Source organism: Biomphalaria glabrata, chromosome 8 (assembly GCF_947242115.1).
Source record: "Biomphalaria glabrata chromosome 8, xgBioGlab47.1, whole genome shotgun sequence".
Taxonomy (NCBI): domain Eukaryota; kingdom Metazoa; phylum Mollusca; class Gastropoda; family Planorbidae; genus Biomphalaria; species Biomphalaria glabrata.
The window spans coordinates 22,146,983-22,171,371 of NC_074718.1; the positions used below are offsets into that span (position 1 = coordinate 22,146,983).

At 36.0% G+C, this 24,389-nt stretch overlaps 1 protein-coding gene across 5 annotated transcripts in view; it reads right to left on the bottom strand.

Annotated features, from left to right (window-relative positions):
• Positions 1-5,709: 5,709 nt before the first annotated feature.
• LOC106079075 (uncharacterized) overlaps positions 5,710-24,389 on the bottom strand; it is a 49,472-nt gene continuing 30,792 nt past the window's right edge. For 4 of the 5 annotated variants that reach the window (XM_056038416.1, XM_056038413.1, XM_056038412.1 and 1 more), the window contains exons 5-16: positions 21,266-21,364; positions 17,570-17,717; positions 16,688-16,790; positions 13,384-13,555; positions 13,091-13,216; positions 12,633-12,767; positions 12,129-12,314; positions 11,255-12,031; positions 10,603-10,833; positions 9,447-9,596; positions 8,224-8,352; positions 5,710-7,812 (exon numbers count right to left, since the gene is read on the bottom strand). In XM_056038416.1, coding sequence (XP_055894391.1) covers positions 7,072-7,812; positions 8,224-8,352; positions 9,447-9,596; positions 10,603-10,833; positions 11,255-12,031; positions 12,129-12,314; positions 12,633-12,767; positions 13,091-13,216; positions 13,384-13,555; positions 16,688-16,790; positions 17,570-17,717; positions 21,266-21,364 — 2,997 coding nt within the window. In that variant the 3' untranslated portion in view covers positions 5,710-7,071. The remainder of the gene's footprint in view (positions 7,813-8,223; positions 8,353-9,446; positions 9,597-10,602; positions 10,834-11,254; positions 12,032-12,128; positions 12,315-12,632; positions 12,768-13,090; positions 13,217-13,383; positions 13,556-16,687; positions 16,791-17,569; positions 17,718-21,265; positions 21,365-24,389) is intronic. The other variant, XM_056038417.1, reaches the window with a different exon arrangement.

The following is a 24,389-nucleotide window of genomic DNA, read 5'->3' on the forward strand; positions in this document are numbered from 1 at the left end:
TTTGTAAACCCATTAGGCACGACGTCCCTATAGACCCAGAGTCTGTGCGAGACGTCATAGCTACGCCTGAACTTCGTAACTCACTGGACTACTGCCCACGGCGGATCCGCTCTGTCCCCAGTACCCTTGTGCCCACGGTAGCCGGCCACCCGTCTTACTGTGCCCACTACAGATATCAGAACTTTGGATTGAGACTCCACAAGAACTGTATCACCGGCAACCCTCTACCCGCTAGAGCGCCACCTACAGCTGCAGAACCTCATGCCAGGACACAGCCAGCTGTGACACAAACAGGACAACCAGCTAAGTTCAAAAGACAAAGTGACATGCTCTCTTATTAAGTGCAAGAGTGATGATTAAATATAGTATTGATTAGAGATAGATGCAAACCCTTCCCCTTTTTATTCTTCTATGTAAATATTTATGTAAATAAATATTCATTTTTAACTTTGTATCTTTCTTTCATTGCTTGTCTCGTTGCGTGCCTGCTCCCGATTTATATGCTGACGGGTTGGTGTGTGACAATTTCAAAAATAATCATCCCCTAGACATTAAACAAGCTAAACACACGTCACTTTCGCTAACCTGTCACACTATTTAGTCTTTCATTGACATCATCTCCATTTATTGCTTGAACCATTCTCTGAGTTTGGCAGGAAGTCGGTCTGCTGAAGCTGAAATCAATTCACTACAATGTCTCGATACACTAGACCGTTTGCACATCTTTTCCTCAACTTGAGCACACCGCTAGGAAGTCCTTACCAAAATAACTGGATCTAACCTTAAGCGCTTAGTTGATGAAAATTCTTCTTCTAGATTTGAATCAGGCGGATTGTTAGTTGCTATGCAGTGTTTATTTTCTCACATACATTGGGTATTAAGTAGTATTGACTTAAAAAAGGACGCGTAAGTCTTCCTTCAAAAACAAAAATTGTCAATTTGAGATTGAAACGGAAAACATTCAAAAACGTTTTTAACTAGTAGTCGAGACATGACATCAAGCAAGGATGTGCTGAACTCTGGGGATTACTGCAGAACAAGAAAAGCATGCCAGGCGAAAAAGGTGAAGCTTTTGTATTAATACGCAAGAAAAAGCTACGGATGTAAATTTAATCTTTCTTGGACGAGATAGTTCAAGAACTAATCACACGATATGAGCAATATCATGATGTGGTGGAAAATATGAGTTTTCCTCGCCATCCCCAACTATTGAATTATCAGATCGAAGTCAAAGTGCTCATAGCGACATCCCCAACTATTGAATGATCAGATCGAAGTCAAAGTGCTCATAGCGACATCGCCAACTATTGAATGATCAGATCGAAGTCAAAGTGCTCATAGCGACATCCCCAACTATTGAATTATCAGATCGAAGTCAAAGTGCTCATAGCGACATCCCCAACTATTGAATTATCAGATCGAAGTCAAAGTGCTCATAGCGACATCCCCAACTATTGAATTATCAGATCGAAGTCAAAGTGCTCATAGCGACATCCCCAACTATTGAATTATCAGATCGAAGTCAAAGTGCTCATAGCGACATCGCCAACTATTGAATTATCAGATCGAAGTCAAAGTGCTCATAGCGACATCGCCAAAAACGTATTACGTCTGGAGCGAAAGAGGCTTCATCGATATGTCACAGTTTTTTCAGAAGCCTTGGAACGTATGAAACAAATGTGAGCAGGTCAGGAGGCGCGAGAAATGACCTTTTCTCTGCTCAACATTAAATTTTAACAGTAGGCAGATGTTAGCGCTACTGGGTGGGTTTCATTTGTGACATCTCAGTCTACGACCAAGGGGCTAGTGTCGCCTAAGTAACCAGACATACTAACCTAAACTAAATGAAAGCAAGATAACGAAACTTTAGTTTAGGATAAATAAACAAAACGAAACTTTATTTACATATACAAAAATAAATCAATAATAAAATAATATATACACTAACCACTACAACTAATACTAACCCCCCTGCTACTAAACCTACACTACTACAAACACCAACAAACTAACCAAACCAACTATGTAACACAAACTGATAAAACCAACTATCTAACTAAATCACTACAACTAGTACACTAAACCTAGAACTACACAAACACACTACAATAAACTAGTCTAGATCTACAATATTCTACTATTACAACCAACACATAACTAAAACTAAAACAAGAATATCTTAGCCTTAGTACCTTACTATTAGTATTCACTAAGAACAGAAACAGACTATAACTAAGCCACTAGGGCAACACTACAGAGACAAAATAAATCTACAGCAGCAGCTTTAAAGCAGCAATATTAGATACAGCAGCATGTTCAGCAGCTATGTTCAGCAGTTACATTCAGCAGTAACAATAGCAGGCCGGACAGGTACAGAAATATGGAAATGATTAAATAAATATACGCCAGGTCACTAAGATCATCAACTGTCACACAGACAGAGATATACTTTACTGACCACTGGTCAACTGCCCACTCAACTGTTTTAAGACAGCATGTACATAGCAATATATACTATCCCGCACTAACCCATATAAAAATATGCTGAAGTACAATTATAAAATCTGACACTAACCTATAAAAAAAGAATATACAGAACAGCAATAGCCTATGAAAATACACATTAAAAAAATAGCTCTGGGAGCGCAAGCTCACACAAGGGATCTTGAGATCTTGAGTTTTATATCTATTTCTCTATGCCGCACTGGGCATCATACACCCTAGCTACGCCACTGAACTGAAGTTATGCAAAGTGGCATTTTGATTTATGACATATCTGATTATCATCTAGAATTAGATTAACTGTTCACTTTTTTTTTTAAATTATGATATTTTCTAAACTTAGTTTAGATTAATGGTGGATCAGAAGAGTTAATTTAACAATTAATCAACTGTTAATCTTTTCTTCAGTCCCAGAATAATCTTCAACAGCCGAAGGGTTGCAATATTAAAACGCTACGTGTTTGTACCATATTAAATTCTGCTACGGGTTTTGGCTTTCGCAGTCTCGCTTTACACTACTTGCTAGCTTTTTACCTCCTGGTTTGGTAATATACTTGACCTAGGTGTTTCAAGTTGACCTAAATGAAAGATAAGACAAATCTATTTTCATTTCTCCAACCTCGGGCACAAATAAGAATAGAAAGAATAGATTTGTTACAAAAAACGTAAACAAGAAAAACATTTAAAAGAAAAAAGACAATACCTCCATTATACATGGTAGTCATGGAAGAGGGAGGTTTTAATACCGAAAATACTTGGAGGAGGGCTTTAAACGAAAATAAAACATCTGGAGGGGGTATTAAAATTGAAAACTCCCGTAGGCTACGCTTATAGAATTTTTGTGCTGTAGTTTTCAAATATTTTTTAGTGAAAGGGGTGTTTTAAACTCCAAACCCCACTTGAGTAAGGTCATGGACTTTGGTAACTGTGATTTTCTTTAATTTTTTTTTTCTGAAGAGGCTTCAATTAACGTCAAACCCCAGTTGACAACGCTGGGGAAAGTGGTGGCTTAACATTAAAATCTCCCCTGCAAAAAAAAAAAAAAAAAAACAGCAGTTAAAAGTTTCCCCTTCCTTAGGGAGAGGGGTTGAACCCCTGAAGAGAAGATTGACTAAAAGTGTTATTATATGTTTGAAGTGGTGTATGATTAAAATTATAAGTTACAAATGTTGTTTGATTGAAAGGATCTATAATTTACATTACAAATAAACAAAAAAATAAAATGCAGAATTCTGGATACAACAAAATACGGAAACCTGAAGTGATTTTAAACCCAGTTGTGTTTGGTATAGTGTTATTTGCTTTATTGGGTACAGTGCTGTACAGTGTACAGTGCTGTTAGCATCAAGGCAACATAATGTTAGATCGTTTCAAGAAAGATGGGAGTTAAATTATTTCTGCACATTGAAATCTAATAAGATTCACTGCTTAAAATGCAATTCCTGCATTAGTGTGCCCAAAGAGTATACAATGTCAAACGACATTACGTTAATCACAAAAAGGCGTATGATGCTTACACCTAGAAAATGAGAGATGACAAGCTATTTGAATTGAAAAATAGTTTTAAAAGGCAACAAACAGTATTAAATATTTGTTAAACTGAACAACGAGACTGAGTCTGCAGCGAAAGCCAGCTACATTTTGTCAAACTTAATTGAAAGAAATAGCTAATCATTTAATTAAGGAGTGTGTCGTTAAAGCTGCGAAAGTAATTTGTTCATAAAAAGTAAAAGCATTCAAAGAAACAACTAGGGACACTGTAGCAGACAGAATAAATTGAATGTCAGTCAGGTTGCGTGAACAATTAAAGAACATAATAGCTGATTTTGATTGGCTCTCGATGAGTCAAATGGGTGTAAACGGGTGTAAAGCAGTTGGCTATATTCATATGAGCCAGTGACTGGCATTTTGAGATACATGAAGAACTACTTGAGCTCTGTTCTATGCATAACACCACAATAAGCGAGGATATTTTTGAGAAATTACAGGAGGAGATATTGCAGTACAATTTACCTTTGGTAAATCTAGCTAGTCTACCAACCATGATTGGGGTTAGAAATGGTTTTGGTGACAGCTGCTTACAAAAATAAGGGAGACTGATGCTAATTTTAAACTTGCTCATTGTTAGTGCATCCTTCACCAAACATTCTGTGCAGAACTTCCAACATGTTTCCAACCAGTTTCAGTCTCTTATCATTTTGTATTCGTTCCCCTGGCTTAAAGCATCGCCAATTTTAAATGTTCCTGGATGTCATTGGACACAAATTTGATTGTGTTCCCTACTACACAGAAGTCCACTGGCTCTCCTGTCAGAAAGTATTGAAGAGATTTTTGCACTGCGTGAGGAAATTGTATTGTTTCTGAACAAGAAAGGTGAACCTGTTGAACCATACAACATTTTTTCATGATCTCACTGGTCACCTGCAAGACTTGAATTTGAAACTTCAAGGTAAAGACTAAATTGTCACAACTGCGTGCGATGATGTTAGGTGCTTTCAAGCAAAGTTACAATATATATAATATATGAGGCTAGTCTTCAAGTCCGAAGATTAATGAGGAATGCAGTATCTCCCGTTGCTACGCAGCCCCAGCTGTGACCTACATAATTTAGTTTCTTTGTTGAGATCGAAGTATATATAGAAGTGGCTGTGCCAAAATTTTACAGTTAATTTACCTGAACGGTACTTTGAATTACAGGAATTTGCAGCCATAATTCTTGCTTATCTCTGTGAGCAGTTCTTTTCCATAATGGAAGCTAAAAAAACACCATTCGAGATTATCTGATCAAAATCTGTCATCAGTGATGAAAGTGTCAGTGGCAAACAAACTTCAACCTAACATTAATAAACTTGTATCCCAGAAATGATGTCAAGCATCAAGACAACGAAATAATGCATAATCATAGTAATTTTTAATATACAAAATAGTACTACAAATTTAGCTAACAAACGGACAGGTATTCCATTCATCATTGTATTCTTTTGTATTGTTTCTAATTGAAATAAAACTAGTAGTCTATTATTTCAACAGATTTTGGCTGCGGCCCTTCTGGTCATAGTAAGTTTTTTGTGGCCCATACACCTTAATGAATTTGACATGCCTGCTCTATGTGCTTGCATTATATAAGGATTATTTAGAATAAACACGTGGAACTATTTAAATTAAATTCTATAAGCACTTAATAACTGTAAGAACAAGGTTTAGATCTTCTTTGATTTCCATATTTTTATTTCCATAAACATTTCTGCCACAATGTTACCAATACAAATAAAACGTCTGTGTGAAGTAGCGCGTTTCAGTTCTCATTAAGTAAGCTAAAAACTAAGCTGAACAATGACTAAATGTCAATGAAATATTCAAATTCATTCATCAACAAAGCGAAAAGCAAAATATTCAAGAAGTTGTATACCAGTTAAATATAACTTATATGTTCAATACATGTATTACATTCTCTATCGTAGGGATCTGCACCGACCACAGAGGGAGGGTACACAAATTGGCTTGAGTAACCAAAATTGTGTACAAGTGGTACAACTCAAGTTAATGTTGAAGCGATGCCCTTTTTAATGTGCATACTTTCCTTTTTAGACATTGAGTCGACTGCATATAAAATAACGTAGAACTGAAGAAGTCAATAGAACAACGAGCTGATAAATCTTACATGTTATGAGACAGTCCTTCACTGCTAGTATCAAGCCTTTCTTCTAAGTAGTAGGATGTATTAACAAATAGACTGAGACAGCCTTAAACTCTCTGTTACTTCAATAGATTAGTTCGTTGTAAGAATACAATTCTACATGTTCACGCAAAATGCATAGTGCTATAATGTATAAGAAAATATTCGAAAATAAAATAAAATCTTGATCAACAATGTAATTCTCTAGTATCAAATTCATTTGACATTTATAACAATAAATTGTATAGTTTAAAAAAACAACAACTGAAAGAGTGACATTAGTAACATAGCGTACAATTAGCTGCACTAGGAACTGAAGAAATATTTGTAAAACATTGAGAAACAAGAAGAACCCAGAACAATATAACAATAAAATGCTACAAGTCTTACAAGGTATAATCTTGTCTCACAGTGAAATGCCTCAAATAAATGTAATAGAATCATAAAATAAAGGATAATACAGAATCTTACATTCAGGAAAAAATCCACTAACTTAATGTTGGGGATCATGTATAGAACATTCAACACTAAATCACACAAGCCAAAAGAAAAACCTGTCTACTTTCTGTATATATAAATACTTGTAGCAGGAAGATAATCCAAAACATTTTCATTGACAGTTACTCAAAACTGAACTCTATCCCAGAGTATCAACATGTTGAACATTTATGGTTTGTAATAAGTATATTCTGACTTCTATATTATCTAACAGTTTAGGAACGAAAGGGCACTCTGTCCATTGATTTGTTTCTAGTTGGGTGTACGGTTAATGACGGGTATTCCATTCATGTAAAACATGTTTAGTTTCGAGATGTATATCTACTTGCGACCCATGTTTTGACCACTTTGTGTTGACCAATTGTTTTGTGAGCTTTAAATGTCCAACACGTCAATCAATTTGTGTCTGTATGAGCGAACATGACAACAAGCGGTACCTGGGGCTGCAAGGCTGCCGGGGTAGTGCGCCGATACTGTGGGGGTGATCCCTGCTGCTGATTCTGCTGATACGAAGGTGGTGGAGGTTCGTAGCGTGACCTGACTTTCTCTAGTGGCTCCATATCTATTACCACCTTGTTGGGGTCAAAGTAGCCAGGCATCATTCTATCTCTCTCAGTAGAGAGGCTTTCATTGGAACCAGACAGGGACCAGCCTCCTGTGTCAGCAACGCTAAAGTCTATAAACAGATCTACATCGTACTCTGTTTTGGGAACAACATTTTCTAGCAAGTCGCCATTGTCTTTGGCAAACTCATCATGCTTTGCAATGGTGTCACTTTTCTCGTCCTTGACCTTGTCTAGTTTGCTATCGTCATTGTTTCCGCTGTCATGTTTGTCCTTTTCAATGTTGTTATTTTTCTTAGAGTCCTCCTCTCGTGAATCTGGTCGAGGACTGTCCTGTTTATCACCTTCTTTTTTTTCCTCTTCTGCGTCATCCTCACCTGGAACCTGTCGCTGGATGAGGAGGTCAACTACTGGCCAGTACTGCTTGTACTCTTCAATGATTTCGTCTATTTGACCCTTGAAGCTCACAGTCTTAAGGCTCAGCCTTGTTCCCTTGGAGGAGAGGACATTCTTGAGCAACATTGGAACAAAACCTCCAGCTAGTGTAGCCAGAGTGGTGTTAGCTGAAGACATCTGCAAAGTAGAAACATACCAGCATTAAGAACACTAAATCTATATTGTCCTGTGATGTAAGAATGTTTTGTTTCGGCTAACATTTCTTTGACTTGAGCTGCGAGATTTTAGGAACATGATTTCTGATTTGGCCCAATAAAATGTTCATGATAACCTTATCTATATAAAGTTCATTGAAGGCAAATTTGACAAAAGCCACCATTATCTCCGGAAAGGAAACAGGCATAAACCGTATGCCCGCTTTTATAATGTAAAAACTTAATTAGCTTTTACTAATGTGTAATAGCTATAAGTCTATTGACTTTTAAACACTTTCAAAACTGTTTCTGTTGCCTTTTAATGTAATGTTAACATTGTACTTCCCACGTAAGAACTCTAAAGTACAAAACAGAAGATGATGTACAAACTCACTGCGTGGACATTTCCAAAAGCCATGACTACGATCATGACAAACATCAAGAAAATAACAATGATCATGAACTTGCCAGTGGCTGCTAACAAGTTGATGTACACAGGACCTGGAGCTCCATGGACCCTGACCTACATGGAAACAAAGGACATAATAGTAAGGTTAACTTAATTGATGTGCTTGTATTGATGTTAAGTAGCACTGATTCGTTGAGATGCTGTGGTCGTGTTTCGTAATGTAGGCGCCTACCACTAAAGTTTCTTGAGGCTTACAAAATAACAAAGCTCCTTGACTTGCTCCAGCACGTTCAGTAGACTGGAGTTCGCTTCTTTACTAATGATCTACTGCAATGATGCCCAACCAAATTTGACCTGAGGGCCATTTCAATTTCCAATGTCGCGGGCTACATGACCGAAAAGATACAGAAGCGAAATGACATTGACTTGAAACTATAAGAAACCCGTGGATCTAGTACTTACAATAATTAATGAGAAATTAAATTTGAAGTATATTTTTTCACGCTTAGGAAAATGGCCTCATTTCTCTACTTAAAAAGTGAGCAACACTGTAGCTAGCTTTACCACCAACTCATTTTCGTCTCTTGGTTGGTTACTATTCCCATAAATCCACCAATCTCTAGACTCTAGACGTAGTTGAACAATCTTTTATTCGCAGTTCAAACCAAGAATGTCACCATTTTTGTTTGATGAAGACGTTTTATGTTGTTGTTTTTTAAACAGCCACACTTTCTTTATAAAACAAATATGTTAATTGCTTATCATTATGTTCCACAAATAAAGTAAGTATCACTTAAGATTCTACAGAGTTCTATTTTATAAATCACAAATGTTAAAGTTCATGGTCCATCAGAGAAAAAGTGAGATTCTAACATAGGGAAAAATATATTTTTCAGCTTCATTTTTTAAAATTTTTGTGTACGATTTTCTACACGTTGTGACGAAGATTCGGCGGGGCGGATGAATTTTAATAATACTTTTATCTTTCTCTATTGCCTGTTGCGTGCCTGTTTCCGATGTATGAAATTTAAGTTTAGGTCTACAAAGGCAAATTCAAAAGATGTTAGGAATTTGACATGGATGTGTTCGAGTTACTATATGACTAAAGTGACTTCATGGCTTGATTTATTTTACGTGCGATTAAATGGAAACTAACAAGCATGAACAACTCACTAGACATTATTGAACAGGTTTTGTCTCTCCCTTACCTGGCATAGTTTCTGAAACATTCTTAATGGGATTCTGGGAGTGTCATAACAATCTAAAAATAGTAATAACTGGCCGATCTTCCAACGAATTTCTTTCTTGTCAAAATTAAGTGAAGGAATCAACTCTTTTGTTTCATCAACACAGCGTACCTGATGAAACAAAGCAACAAATATAAGTTTTTTATACATGTAGATCAAATTATTAGTTAAACTGCGTTCATTAAAATGTACGATAGTCTTAGTTCTCATTGTCTTTTTCTCTTTCTTTTGTGTTTGAGTTTTTTTTTTATACCTTTATTCAAGTCAGAACTTCAACTTCACCGTTGAACTGTGCCGCGGATAAAAGAATTTCTAGCTCGTTGGCCACACGGGAAAGTCTCAATTTACCCGTTATAATTTTTCAAGTAAAAATGAAAAAAAAAAGTCAATTTGGCTAAAGAACTACACTTAGGTCTAGATCCAACATGGGTTTTGAAAGAACTATCGCGTTTGGAAATTTCCGAATGTAAGGCATTAAGGATTCAAGAGTTTAATAAATTAATGTTCATGAAAATTTTGTGCATCGTCTTCTAATTCTAGATCTAAATGCCTATCATCAATGGAATCTTATGTTAAATTACTTTTCATTCAATCTAATGTGGCTTTAAATTTATTGATATATTATTTAAGATCTCCTTATATTTTTTACGTAAATCTAATATAAATTATATCTACATACTAGATATAGAAGTAGATCTAGATTTAGATATAAGTATAGATCTAGTAGTAGTGCTAGATTTCTAGATGTTTATACTATTACATTAACACTAAATGATTACTTAATTAAACAATGGCCGCTGTGCTAGAGGGTAGATACAAGGAGCTGACGGTATAAAAATCACGAGTTCAATACCTGTTTTAAGCTTTTATTTTGTGTAATATTGTTCATTAATTTTTAAAAGTTTTTGTTTCAACTTTTATTACAGTTACCTAATAGAGGTATTGTGTTTTAAAAAATGTTTTTTTTTCTTTTTCTTTTCCGTAAATTGAAAGTTAATTCACGGAACCATTTCTCGTAGTTCACACTCGACCTACATATCAATAATTAGATGACCATCTACCCCTCCATCAGTCTTTCCTGTAACTAAAGTTGTTCTTATCCATAGACTTGATTTACCTGAAAAGCTGTGTTGGCCTGTTGACTGGACGGCATGCTGGCTATTTTCCTGAGGTCAGTGGTGGTCCTCTCGATGATCTCATCCATGATGGCCTTATTAAAGGTCAGGTAATTCTCGTACACGTTGCTATAGCAATCATTCATGTAAACAAAGACCAGGAGAACCATGGTCACATACTTCAGCACGCTACCAGCGTTCACTATAATACCCATCATGGTGAAGGCCATCACCTGGACACCATATAATACTTAACATTAGGCATGATAGTTGGATAAATATTACATCAGAATGGGAGAGTTTTGTATACCAACAAGATATTGACCAATGTCATTGAGAAGGCTGATTCAGTATTAGGAATATTAATTAAATGCTAATAATTTCCAATCGCATTTTAACATGAAAGAACACATATACTGGAATAAATATAGATTTAGTTGAGATAAAACCAACTTTGTATCGTAAAATTAAATTTGAAAAACAAATTAATTTTTATTAATGCTATTATGCAATTGTGGGTAGAGAGAGAGAGAGAGAGAGAGAGAGAGAAACAGTTATTCTAGAAAGGTGCAGTCGTGTTCAGTCGCCTGTCTAGACTGCAGACTGCGTAGCTCTAATTGAAGTGCAATATATAATGTGTAGTCTAGAGCTTACCTCAACAAATAATCCGATGGACTCTGAAAAGACTAAGGCTATAGAGTAAAGAATACACAAACAAAAAACTGCGGTGATAATTTGCAGGAAAACACTTTTGATTGACGTAAATCCTTGAAAGTCATATTCATCCGGGCAACAATAATTGTCGGCTGTATGTGTCATGTCCGGCTCGTGTGCGGACTTATCAATCTTGGACAGTTTCTTCCCGAGTTTCTGCATTTTGATAATCCTTTTGTTTTTTTCTGCTTCTTCCAGTGCTGCAGACTCGTTGGCCAGCTTTCTGGCGTGATATGGGAGCCGAATAGATAAATAGACTGTAGGCACACAATATAAGACAAATATCACCATGCAAGCTGGCATGATGAACACGAGGTAAATAGGAGCTAGTAAAAAGCCCAACAGTCCACATCGTTTGAAAGGGAAGAGGATGAGGCGAATGATGATGCCAAGGACACCAGTCTGTGAGACTGAGTTCATATCCTGCAAGGCGGCCCTGCAAATGTCTTTCAGCTTCTCTCTGAAGTTCTGGTCAGAGAAGCCGATGATGAGGCCGATAAGGAAGTAGAAGACGTACGTGGCAATGAAAACTCCGTGAGTTGGGGAGAAGTACTGGATGACGTTACTTCTGTAAAAGTTGAAGGAAGTGGTCAACCCATTGGCGTCCACGGCAGCCTGTCTCAATGACAGTTCCTCTTCTTCAAACATGAAGTAGATGAGGAGTCGAATATAATAAGGGACAGGGATCAGTATTAGCATGAATGTCTTCACCGTCAGCTGGGAAAGAAAAAACAAAAGACAGACCATAAAGTGATCGATCTCAAAGCATTGAGTCTCACATTTAGTGCATTATCAAACAAAACATTTCTTCTACCTGTACAAATTTATGCCATGTAATTTTATGCCTAAACTTTGGCTCCATGCTGGCATAGATACTTGTCTCACAACAGTCTTTGAAAGGATCTAAGTTTTTCATTTTACATCGTATCAAATTGTCGTAAATAGTTCTCATCAGTCCTGTAGGAGGGTCATTCTCTGGGAGGATTCGTTTCCCCTTCACCTGTAGACACAATAGTAAAGAGATTACTGACATAATACATTAAAACATTTATACTTCCTATTTGTTAATATAGAAAGTAGCTTCAGTTGAAGCTTCAATGTCTCCAATATGCTACGAGAATGAAGCTTCATTATAAGAGTGTCCAAAATCAATCAATATAATCATACACGAGTATGTTAAAACTCCACCTTTATCTATTCGATGATATACTTTCAGACCAGACACAGGGAGAGATATAGTTGGGAAAAGAGAGAAAGAGAGAGAGAGAGAGAGAGAGGAGATAAATTAGTGATGGCAATACAATATATAAACTCTTACTTTAATTTTGAGTTTTGAAATCTTGATGGGGATGGTCTCATCAAAGGGCATTTGATCGATTGTTTCCCTTAGCTTCTTCCAGTTACTGATTTGTTCCAATGTCAATCGATGTTTATACGTGATATTCGTATCATTCTAAACACAAACAAGATCTCAATAGAGAGTCTATAGATACACAACGTGTTTACATTCTATACACAAACAAGATCTCAATAGAGAGTCTATAGATACACAACGTGTTTACATTCTATACACAAACAAGATCTCAATAGAGAGTCTATAGATACACAACGTGTTTACATTCTATACACAAACAAGATCTCAATAGAGAGTCTATAGATACACAACGTGTTTACACTCACATTTCATCTTTCACTACTGAAGTTAACTAAAACTAAAGTTGACATGGAACAATACAAAGTCAAACTGAACATCTCAGACGTTAAATTTGTTCTTACTTTCTCAGATATAAACAGTTTCATCTTGATTGTCTTTTTCAAATCTATAACATATTCTGATGCGACATATGCGGCACTATAAACATTGTTTGGTAGAAACTTGGGACAAAACAGAAACATCATGATCTGAAAACAAAGTGATGACAAAACAGAAACATCATGATCTGAAAACAAAGTGATGACAAAACAGAAACATCATGATCTGAAAACAAAGTGATGACAAAACAGAAACATCATGATCCAAAAAGACCGAAGAAAAGGGAAACTATCTCTTGAACAATGGTTTCTCTTACCTTTATAGACGTTATTGCTAAATATAAAATATTGATCCAGAAATCATCCCCTTTAGTGGTGCACATAATGTTCTTGCCATCTGGATCATTTAAATCTCTATAGCAACAGTTATAAACAAAGTCTGCACTTCCGGAACGATCTTCAATGACTTGGTTACAAGCGAAGTCCTGACTGAAAGTCACAAGTCATTTGGTTTTAGTTTGAGAAACTATGAAAACACTGATAACAATAAGATACTGTCAATGTGAAACTAACATGGAACTATATGTATATGTATGTTTAACCTACATTTTTTTAGAAATAAGAACATAAACAATGTTTATACTAAATTGATTTATAATTCATAATAAATATTATTTATAATTAGCGTATTATTTCTTCAATTATTAAACTCATCACAATGAATACATTTGAAAGTTAATTATATAACATTTGTTACATATATAGACATCGAAAATAAAAGCAAATTATTTTCATAGATGTAGTATTAATTTAAAAACACACAAGTATTACACTTTACAAAGAAGAGCAACTCTGGTAATTTACGCTGTTATTCAAACCATTGGTTATTTTTCTTATTTCATTATACAAAATGTGTATGCTGTGTCTATTACTTAAGGGCACAACAGTAGAAGCAGTAAGATTTATCAAGAAAATTGGATATATATTTTGTTTTGTTTTGTAATAATGCACTTTGTTCTTAAAACAATTATCGTCTTTACAGACAACTGTCATTGATATTATGGTTTTGATTGTATGATTAAATGTTGCTTCATACATATGTTATTTAAACGTCACGATCGCCAAAATAAGATTAATAAACATGTAGGCTATATAATGCATGGTATATTGTATAATTTTGTGACATTTCTAAACATATTTGTTGTTTTTTTAATTGCGATGTGGTGACAAAAAGATGAGGAAAATAAAATATAATATCTCAATAATCTAATCTTTTAATCTAATGTATAATGTAGGCCTACTTGATACAGTGCATTAAGTACTTGACATCTAATTTAATGCATTAAGTACTTGACATCTAATTTAATGCATTAAGTACTTGACATCTAATTTAATGTATTAAGTACTTGACATCTAACTCAGTGTATTTAAGTACTTGACATACATTTCACTGTATTGCCAACCTTAAATTGATTAAATCTTGTGGGCATGTTAAGACGATCGCTTTGAAGGCAACAGAGGCAACAACATTTTCACATTTCCCCATCTACTCATTGTGTGCTCATCTCTTGTCATAGAGGATCTATTCATTATTCTCCCACACCAAGTTGGCCTATCATGTGCTTTTAACTTGCAGCTGTTGATATCAAAGTTGAAAATTTCATGGCACGCCTGCATTCGTACTTCGTAGGTAGATATACATCAGAAAGTCCAGCGATTCTACTGTCCTCTGTATTCAGGTTGTCTTGTGGGAGTCGGTCCTGTGGTATTTGGTGAACAGGTTCAAGCCAGCGTTTATTGTTCAAATGTTCTGGTACCCAAGTCTTCACAAGATTTCTCACCAGGGAATTCGTTTTGTTAACTTATTTTTCAGGATTTCTCTAGGTCCAATCTAGGAGATCAGAATCGGAAAGTGACGAGTTTCTTTTCTTGTTAAGAATCTCACTTCTATGTCACAAAATACTTAGCTCTCCAGTTCAGAGAATGCAAAGTGTATTGAATTCTTGTCATTTCTATCAATACTACTACTTGCCATCTAACTAATTGCACTAAATACTTGTCATATAGCTTGAGCTCAATGTAGCCCTACTCTCTAACTCTACTCTCTAACTCTACTCTCTAGGTCTACTCTCTAGGTCTACTCTCTAACTCTACTCTCTAGGTCTACTCACTAACTCTACTCTCTAGGTCTACTCTCTAACTCTACTCTCTAGGTCTACTCTCTAGGTCTACTCTCTAGGTCTATTCTCTAGCTCTACACTTAAGCCGTCTGTCTCAATGTAGTGACTACTTGCTGATGGTAACTATGCTGGTCTCTTACCGCAGACCCTTAAAAGACAAGACTACTTCTATACAAATCCTATCGATAGGTCTGGGCTTAGTATGGTGAAAATTTTAATTTAAGGTTATATAGTGTATCTGAATTGACTTAAAACACATTGTCTTTTAAATATTAATTTGTCCTAATGAAATATATATAGACGATAGGTTTAGATGGGCATTAGAGTCTAAAGTATGAATATAATTATAAACTGAGAGACAGAATAGTATGTTTTAATTAGCATATGGCTTAATAAATCACAGATATAAAATATACTAATAGATCAGTTAATAATGCTATGAGGTTTGACAAAGAGTTAAATATCTCTAGCCATGACATTAAAGATACATTGGAAGCCAAGTGACACCTGTCCACATCAAGCGTGTACTTTAGGTTATAGAATAACATATGTGCAATGATACAAAGATTTCAACATCTACAAGGAACTAGCGCCAATATGTGTACACAAAAAGAAAACAAGAATGTAAAGGAAAACCTTGACTGCATTGAACTTGTAGTAAACTTCTTTGAGTATATACAATAAGAGTGTCAATATAAAGACAATAACACACACAGGAGATGGCCAAATGGAAGCTCTACAATAGTCTAGTTCATATGGATGAATTAAATTTACATTTGTAATAAACTATTTAATTTTTTGTTATCTGAACTATAATTGTTACCTATATTGGGCATATATATATATATATATATATATATATATATATATATATATATATATATATATATATATATATATATATATATATATATATATATATATATATATATTCCTATATATTTGACATATATGATTGCTTATAGTATTGCTATGAACAGTTTGTAATAAGATAAATGCTGATAAACAAAATATTTGTGTAATGAGAGACTGCCAACCCAAAAGTTGCGGGTACAGGTGCTTCTAAGGTGACGACTTTGTGGTCTAACTATTGGTAAATAGTGGGCAATTTTTAATATAGGTTTCTTTGGGCAATTTGATATTGTTTTATTTTGCAGGTTATATACAGTCCAATGTAATACATTGAAACTAGTAAGTTGATTTTTATATACTTGCAACTAGTAAAGAAACATCGATAACAATCTAGTCTTATCCTGAAAAAAGTATTTATATTTTTTTTTCAAGAATAAAAATGTTGTTTATTGTACTTATGACAATTAGTCTATATTATTACTTTAGTTTCTATGTTTTTATCTATCAAAGTTAGTCACCTCAGTTAGTCACCTCAGTTAGTCACCTGTATGAAAATAACCCTCCCCATCCCTTTACCCCAATGTCTTGCCTGTCGGGGTTCAGCACCCACCTTGATGAGCCTTTGTCTTTTCCTTTTCTGTTGAGCAGCAGACCTCGGACAGCACTGACCTGAGAACTGGTCACAAGTTGACCTTGGAGAAACACAGGATATTTTGTTTTATATTATTACTACGATTAACAAGACCAATGTATCAAACATAGCAAGTTTTGTAATATACTTGATAAGTCAAGTTTCTAGGAATAAATACTTAATATAACTGCATTTAGTGTTGGCCCTAGCAGAGTGTAGTTTTTGAGGCCAACTCGATACGCGGGATATTTCTAAGGAATATTGAACATTAAGTAATGAATCTAATGACAGTAAAATTTCATTGGCGCCTGAGTTAAACCTACACGACACATGTAACAGGTGAAAGCTGCCCAGACAAATGTATCGAGCTAAACTACACAGTATAATGTAATGAGTTAAACTTACATACACAAATGTGTGAGTTAACCTACCCAGTCAAATGTAATGAGTTAAACTTACATACACAAATGTGTGAGTTAACCTACACAGTCAAATATAATGGGTTAAACTTACACACACAAATGTGTGAGTTAACCTACACAGTCAAATATAATGAGTTAAACTTACATACACAAATGTGTGAGTTAACCTACACAGTCAAATGTAATGAGTTAAATTTACATACACAAATGTGTGAGTTAACCTACCCAGTCAAATGTAATGATTTAAACTTACATACACAAATGTGTGAGTTAACCTATCCAGTCAAATGTAATGAGTTAAACTTACATACACAAATGTGTGAGTTAACCTATCCAGTCAAATGTAATGAATTAACACAAATGTACTAATGCATTGTGAGGTAAAGCTAGAGACAAATCGATCAATCAAGAGATTTACCAAAACAACCAAACGGTGAGTCTGTGAGGACAAGGTCACTTTCTTTCACACCAATGGTCAGTATGTTCATAGAGAGGACATCGTAATGGAAGGACAACATCAGCAATGTCCTGCCGTGCTGGCTTTTTGTCAGGTACCATAACCACGGCTGTCAGGGGAGACAAGGCGAGATAAGAATGAGCTCAATAAATCAACATATTATTATGTTATAATGAGATCTGGTATTGTTGAACTATACACGGGCTGGTCGCTTTTGATAAATATTTCAGTAACACTTTAAAAATCTTACAATCGAACGACCCACATTATGGTTCCGTTCCCACACACTTATGATAAGTGAATTCGAGTAGCCCTTTGTCTTTTTCACTTTAGAACAATTATCTCTAGATACGTGTTGTATGGTAAGTAATCATGGGCGTAGCCAGGATTTTTTTTCAGGGGGGGGGGTTTGGGGTGGGATTTTTTTCTCCCCCCCCCCCCGCGAATTTTTTTTTATATGTATTTATGTGTGTGTGTGTGTACATAGTCTTTATTGCATTCTGACTCTTCATTCTTTTGGAGGACGTTTATTGTGCCCTAGAATAGGTTCTTCCATGAGTTAGTGGAAAAATTGTAGATTCCCCGCCAATACTAGCAAGGGGGTCTGGGGGAGCGCTAGCGCGGGGCGAAGCCCCGTCGCCAAGCACTATTTCTGATATTGAAAGCCAACAAAATGCATATTCTGAGGTATCTACAGTGCATTTTCCTGCTATTAAAAAGTTTTATTTCAAAAACCTAATGTGCTATTCTTACTGACTTAGACCCTCCCGCGCCGTTTGGCGCATTTGGCGTCAAGCTGTTTCCATAAAATTGTAGATTCCCTGCCATTACTAGCAATGGGGTCTGGGGAGCGCTAGCGCGGGGCGAAGCCCCGTCGCCAAGCACTATTTCTGGTATTGAAAGCCAACAAAATGCATATTCTGAGGTATCTACAGTGCATTTTCCTGCTATTAAAAAGTTTTATTTCAAAAACCTAATGTGCTATTCTTACTGACTTAGACCCTACCGCGCCGTTCGGAGCATTTGACGTCAAGCTGTTTGCATAAAAATCTGTCACTGGTAATGTCTGAAGCCTCTTCCCACCTGCCATGAGGACCTCAATGAAAGAGTGGCGTCTAGTTGTACTAGGATATCATTGCAACTCTTCTTATGCGTAATTCATTTTGTCGGAGATGTTGTCCCGCAAACCTCATGCTTCGCTCTCTCACAATCTTACTAAAGGGTCGACTCCCAGTTCGGCATAGGATTTCCTTGATTTAAACCCGATCTCTATAACTGACTCCTAAAATCTGTCTTAGCCATCTTTGTTGAGCCACATTTAGTGTTTTTCAATTTCGGCAGATGACTATTCACTGCATTTTATTAAGGGAGCCCTGCCACAGGTAAAAATGTGTAACCACTCTTGAATACGCTCTTGGAATTAAGTGACTGTAGTTTGCTTTAGATTTTATATCGAAAGGGGAACTTTTATCGTCAAAATCATCTGTTGGGGGTTTTCCACCTCAAAATGCTCTGTAGGGGGATCTTAAACTCAAAACCACCTGGAGGGGTTTTAAACTTTAAACAAACGCCATCTGTAGAAGAGGGATTTAAGCTCAAAACCCCCGATTGGATTGGCTACGCTCAAATAATTTTAGTGTGTAATTTGCTTTTTTTTTATATTGAAGAGGTATTTTTAGCATTAAACCCCTCTGAATGGGGGTTTAAACTCAAAACCCCTTTTGGCAACGCTCATAGCATTTTGAGTGCGTAATTTGTTTTTTTTCTTACACTGAAGATGTATTTTTTAGCCTCAAACCTCCCTGGCGGGGGGTTTAAACTCAAAACCCCTTTGGCTGCGTTCATAGATTTTAGTGTGAGTAATTTGCTTTTATTTATATTGAAGACGTACTTTTTAGCTTCAAACTCCACTGGAGGGGAGTTTAAACTCAAAACCCCTATGACTACACTCAAAACATTTTGAGTGTATAATTTGCTTTGTTTTTAATATTAAATAGGTATTTTTTACCAACAAACCCCGCTAAAGTGGGGTTTAAACTAAAAATTAAGTCAAAACCCATTTAGCTACGCTCATAACATTTTGAGTGCGTAATTTACTTTTTTTATATTGAAGAGGGGGTTTATCGTAAATTTTGGAGGGGGTTTTAAAATCAAAATCTCCCTTAACTGTGCTCTTGGAATTATGGGATTTTCGTTTGCATTTTTGTTTTGTTTTGTTTAATAGAAGAGGGGGGGGGTTAACTGCAAAAACCCCAAGTAGGGGTTTTAAACTCAAAACCCCTGGTAGGTTTTTTTTTTACTGGAACCCCCCCCCCTGGTAGGGGGTTTTAAACTCAAAATTCCCTGGTAAGGGATTTTAAACTCAAAACCCCATAGGTTGTGCTGGGGCAATTGATGGTTTAGTATTAAAATCTCACCTAAAATAAACAAAATCAAAGCAAAAAATCAGTCACTAAATTCCGATCCCCCCCCAAGGGGGGGATTTCATTTCGGGGGGGTTTGAACCCCAAACCCCCCCCCCTGGCTACGCCCATGTAAGTAATAATTGGTTTTATTTGTTTATATTGAAACCAAGTGGAAGTCTCTATGAGAAATACACCTAACAAGATTACTTCTAGCAAATAAACCTCACATAGATGATCTAGTTACAAAGATACAAAAGACATTCTCTGGGTCAGTATTTTAACTGTTTACCTTCACATAGGAGATACAAAACACGGATCACAAAAGCACACACACACAAAGTAACTCCTTTGCTCACTTAGCAATTCAATCATTGACTAAGTTTTAATTTTCAGATGTTAATTTCAAATGGAATGTTAAAGAAAAACTGGGTTATAGTAGGAACGTACATTTTGTGTGCCCCAAACATCCACAAAAAAGTTAAATGTGTTTTTGAAATAAAATCATTAAATAGCAACAATCTGATATTAACTTTTCACATGTAAATTATGAGTGAGTCTGGTGTGAATGTACATTTTTTTTTAAAGTTATAATTTTTTATTTGGTACAATGCACAAATTGTAAGACAAATTTCCTTACGGACAATAAAGATTATTATTTATATTATCATTATTATTACTTTGCACTTATGTGTAATTCACAATCGTAAGATATATTTTTATAACTAGTGTCGACGCGGAGAGAGGTAATCGTGTGATTAACCGAGACCAATCATCATAGAAGGTCTGAACACTGACCTGCAACGTCGCAACCTGTGGGCAGTAAAGACCAATAGCTCCTTGCTACATCGTACATATTTATTAGTCCCCATCGCCCACAGGCTGTGACGTCACAGGTCAGTGTTGAGGCCTACTATAACGACTAGTCTCGGATTAGCTGACGTAGATTATAAAGGCCAGCGCTAGGCGAGCGTTCATCCATGACGAATGACGTGTAGCGATGCAGCGACGCTTCAGGACATATGTGTGTTGTGAACCTACTCAGGCCATTCACGTTAAGAGAAGACCCTAAATAAAGAACGAAGGTGTCAGAGTAAAGTCGCTTCACAACCTCACAGCTCACGATCTATTCTCTCTCTTTCTCTCAACTAAATATCTATTCATCATTCTTGACTTTTCCTTTTGAAACTTATTTTGGACTGAACAGTCAAAGTCATTTGTTCTACTTATCTACCCCACAATGAAAGCTACCAACTTTAAAGTGCAATCCTGTCACGTTACTGAACGGGTTGAACGTGTAGTTCCTGAGTGTAATATGGAACTCAAACAACGTGGCCTTCTCTCTATCTTCACTCTGAAACAAAAGAACAAGTTGTTAGTTGTAGCAATGGTCCACGTTCATCATATTGTTCTAACATTAGATTATAGTTCACCATGGACTTTGGTAGTCTGCAAATACACAAGTTCTATCAAAATCATTCGAAATATAGATTTTGGGAACAAAGTATTGTACTATAGTTATTGTTTGAATGAATCATATTTTTTAAAATTTAGCTCTTATCGGGTAGAGAAAATGAAATTACATGAAAGTTGATTGTTTAGCCCATAGATGTGAGAAGCTGAAATGTTAACATTAAGGTTTTGGTTCAAATAGTCACTTGTTAATTGCAAGACCTAGATCACATCTTTAAAGGCCCTGTATTAATTAGATTCAGTTTAGGTTATATTATGTTAATCATATGATTTCATTGCATAAAACTGTGCAGTACATCCAGATAGCGAGATTCCCCATTTGGTAAAGTATGCACATATAAATCAACATAGCGTTAGATAACATACATATCCAAAGTTACAGTACATTATGTTGTGGACTGTTCTCAGTATTAAGCTGTTTCTTTCATGCAGGTAGCAAGTGAAAGATTTACAAGTCGTAATACATGGCGTAAATCATTTCCGTTGACGCTAGTCAGTGTGTAATACAATCTAGCGTTTCAAGTGTGCATGCTAGTGTCGCTAGATTATCTTACACAACTGACACTTGAGGTGAAAACATATTGACACAAAGTCTGGTACAGTTCGCTCTACGAGATCTTTGATTTGCTTTTAGGCTAAACACAAATTTGACTGTAGGCCTAATCATTACTGGATTCTCATATTGCAATGTAATGTGAAAGTCATGGGCACATACAATACTGAGCACAACTTTCTCAAGACAAAATAAGACAATGGTGCATCCTATTGTATAGAAATCATTTAATGAACTATTTAGATTCTATGTTTATTTAGCTCGTAATGTTGAACTTAATGAACAAACAAGTTATATGTTTTACTATATAGGTTCATGGGACTAGCCGGGCTTCAATCTCCTCCCCTCTGAAATAGAAGTGGAATTTTGTGACTTTAGTTTTGTTTAATTGCTTAATTTTTCATATTGGACGTTGGATTTTAATGCTTATCCATCATTTCTACCATCGCTGCAGAAGGAGTGGAAAGGTTGAGGTTAAAAATCCCTTCTTCAATAAAAAAACTAAAGCAAACTACAGTCAAAGAATTTCATGAACGCAGCCAATAGGGGTTTCCAGTTTAAAACCCCCCTTCAGAAGGTTTTGAGTTTAAAATCCCCCTCCATGGGGTTTTCATGTTAAAACCCTCTCTTCAATAAAAAAAAAACACGCAAGGCCAATGACAGTCACCTAATGCTATGTGCGTAGCCTGGGGGGAGTTATGAGTTTAAGCCCCCCCTCCAGAAGTTTTGTAGTTTAAAATCCGCTCTAGAGGGTTTTAAGAGTTTTAAACGTCATCTTTCATATAAAACTAAAGCGAACGATAGTCACAAAAATCTATGAGAGACGCTTTTGAGTTTAAACCCCCTACATAGTGTTTTGAGTTTAAAGGTTAGTTAAAGGGTGGTTAGTTAAAAATAAAGCAAATTGCAGTCATCTAATTCCATGAGTGTATAGCCATGGGGGGGGGGTGAATTTAACCCTCACACCCTCCACGATAATACAAACTTAGAGGAAAACTTCATTAACTGAACTGTACAAAGTAGCCGAAAGGATTGTGAGGTTAAAACCCATTCCAATAAAAAGAAAAGCAAAGCTAAAGTCACTAAATATCATGAAAGTAGCTAAATAGGTGTTTCGAGTTTACCCCTCATTCCACACTTACATATCTTTTTCAAATAAATACTGAGAGATAACTAGCCACAAAATTCCACTAAATGTTAAAATCCCCTTTCCAATACAAACAAAGCTACGGTTTGACATACAGCCATTCCAAGAGAGTAGACAAAGTGGCTTTGAGGCTGGAGAGGCAGTAACAGTACATTGGTTTCTATTTCTTCAGCTTTTATGGCTAGGGTTGTCTAAAATTCTTTAATAATCTTTACCTAGGTAGATATCTTGAATTAGGCTACTATTATTTTTATAAAGAACCTGGACAGTATTTAGTATGTGGGGATTCACTGGAGATATGATGCGGCGACGCTTCAGGACATATCTGTGTTGTGAACACTACTCAGGCCATTTTATTTTGAAGTATACATTTCATAGGCGTAGCCAGGGGGGGGGGTTCTTGGGGTTCAAACCCCTCCCGAAATGAAATCCCCCCCCCCTCGCAGTGGGGGGACGGAATTAAGTGACTGATTTTTGCTTTCATTTTGTTTATTTTAGGTGAGATTTTAATACTAAATCATCACTTACCACAGCACAGCCGAGGCAGTTTTGAGTTAAAAACCCTCTTCCAGCGGGTTTTGAGTTTAAATCCCCCTACCATGGGGTTTTGAGATTTTAAAAACCCCTATCAGTGGGTTTTGAGATTTTAAAAACCCCTATCAGGGGGTTTTGAGATACAGATCCCTCTACCAGGGGGCTTTGAGTTTAAAACCCCCTTCAATATCAAAAAAGCAAATTACACACTCAAAATTCTATGAGCGTAGCAAAAGGGGTTTTGAGTTTAACCCCCCTCCCCCTTCCAGTTGTGGTTTGAAGCTAAAAAGTACCTCTTCAATGTAAAAAAAAAGCAAATTACACACTATAAAATCTATGAGCGTAGCCAAAGGGGTTTTGAGTTTAAATCCCCCTCCTCCAGATGGCTTTTTCTTTAAAGTTTAAAACCCCTCCAGATGGTTTTGAGTTTAAAATTTCCCTACAGAGCGTTTAGAGTTGAAAACCTCTCTCTTCAATATTATTTTAAAGCAAACTACAGTCACCAAATTCTATGATCGTAGCTTAATGGGGTTTTAAATTAAAAACAAAACAAACAAAAAAAAACAGAGATTTTTTAGTTTAAAACCCCTCAACAGATGATTTGACGAAAAAACTTTCCTTTTCGATATAAAATCTAAAGCGAAGTACAGGCATGTAATTCCAAGAGCGTAA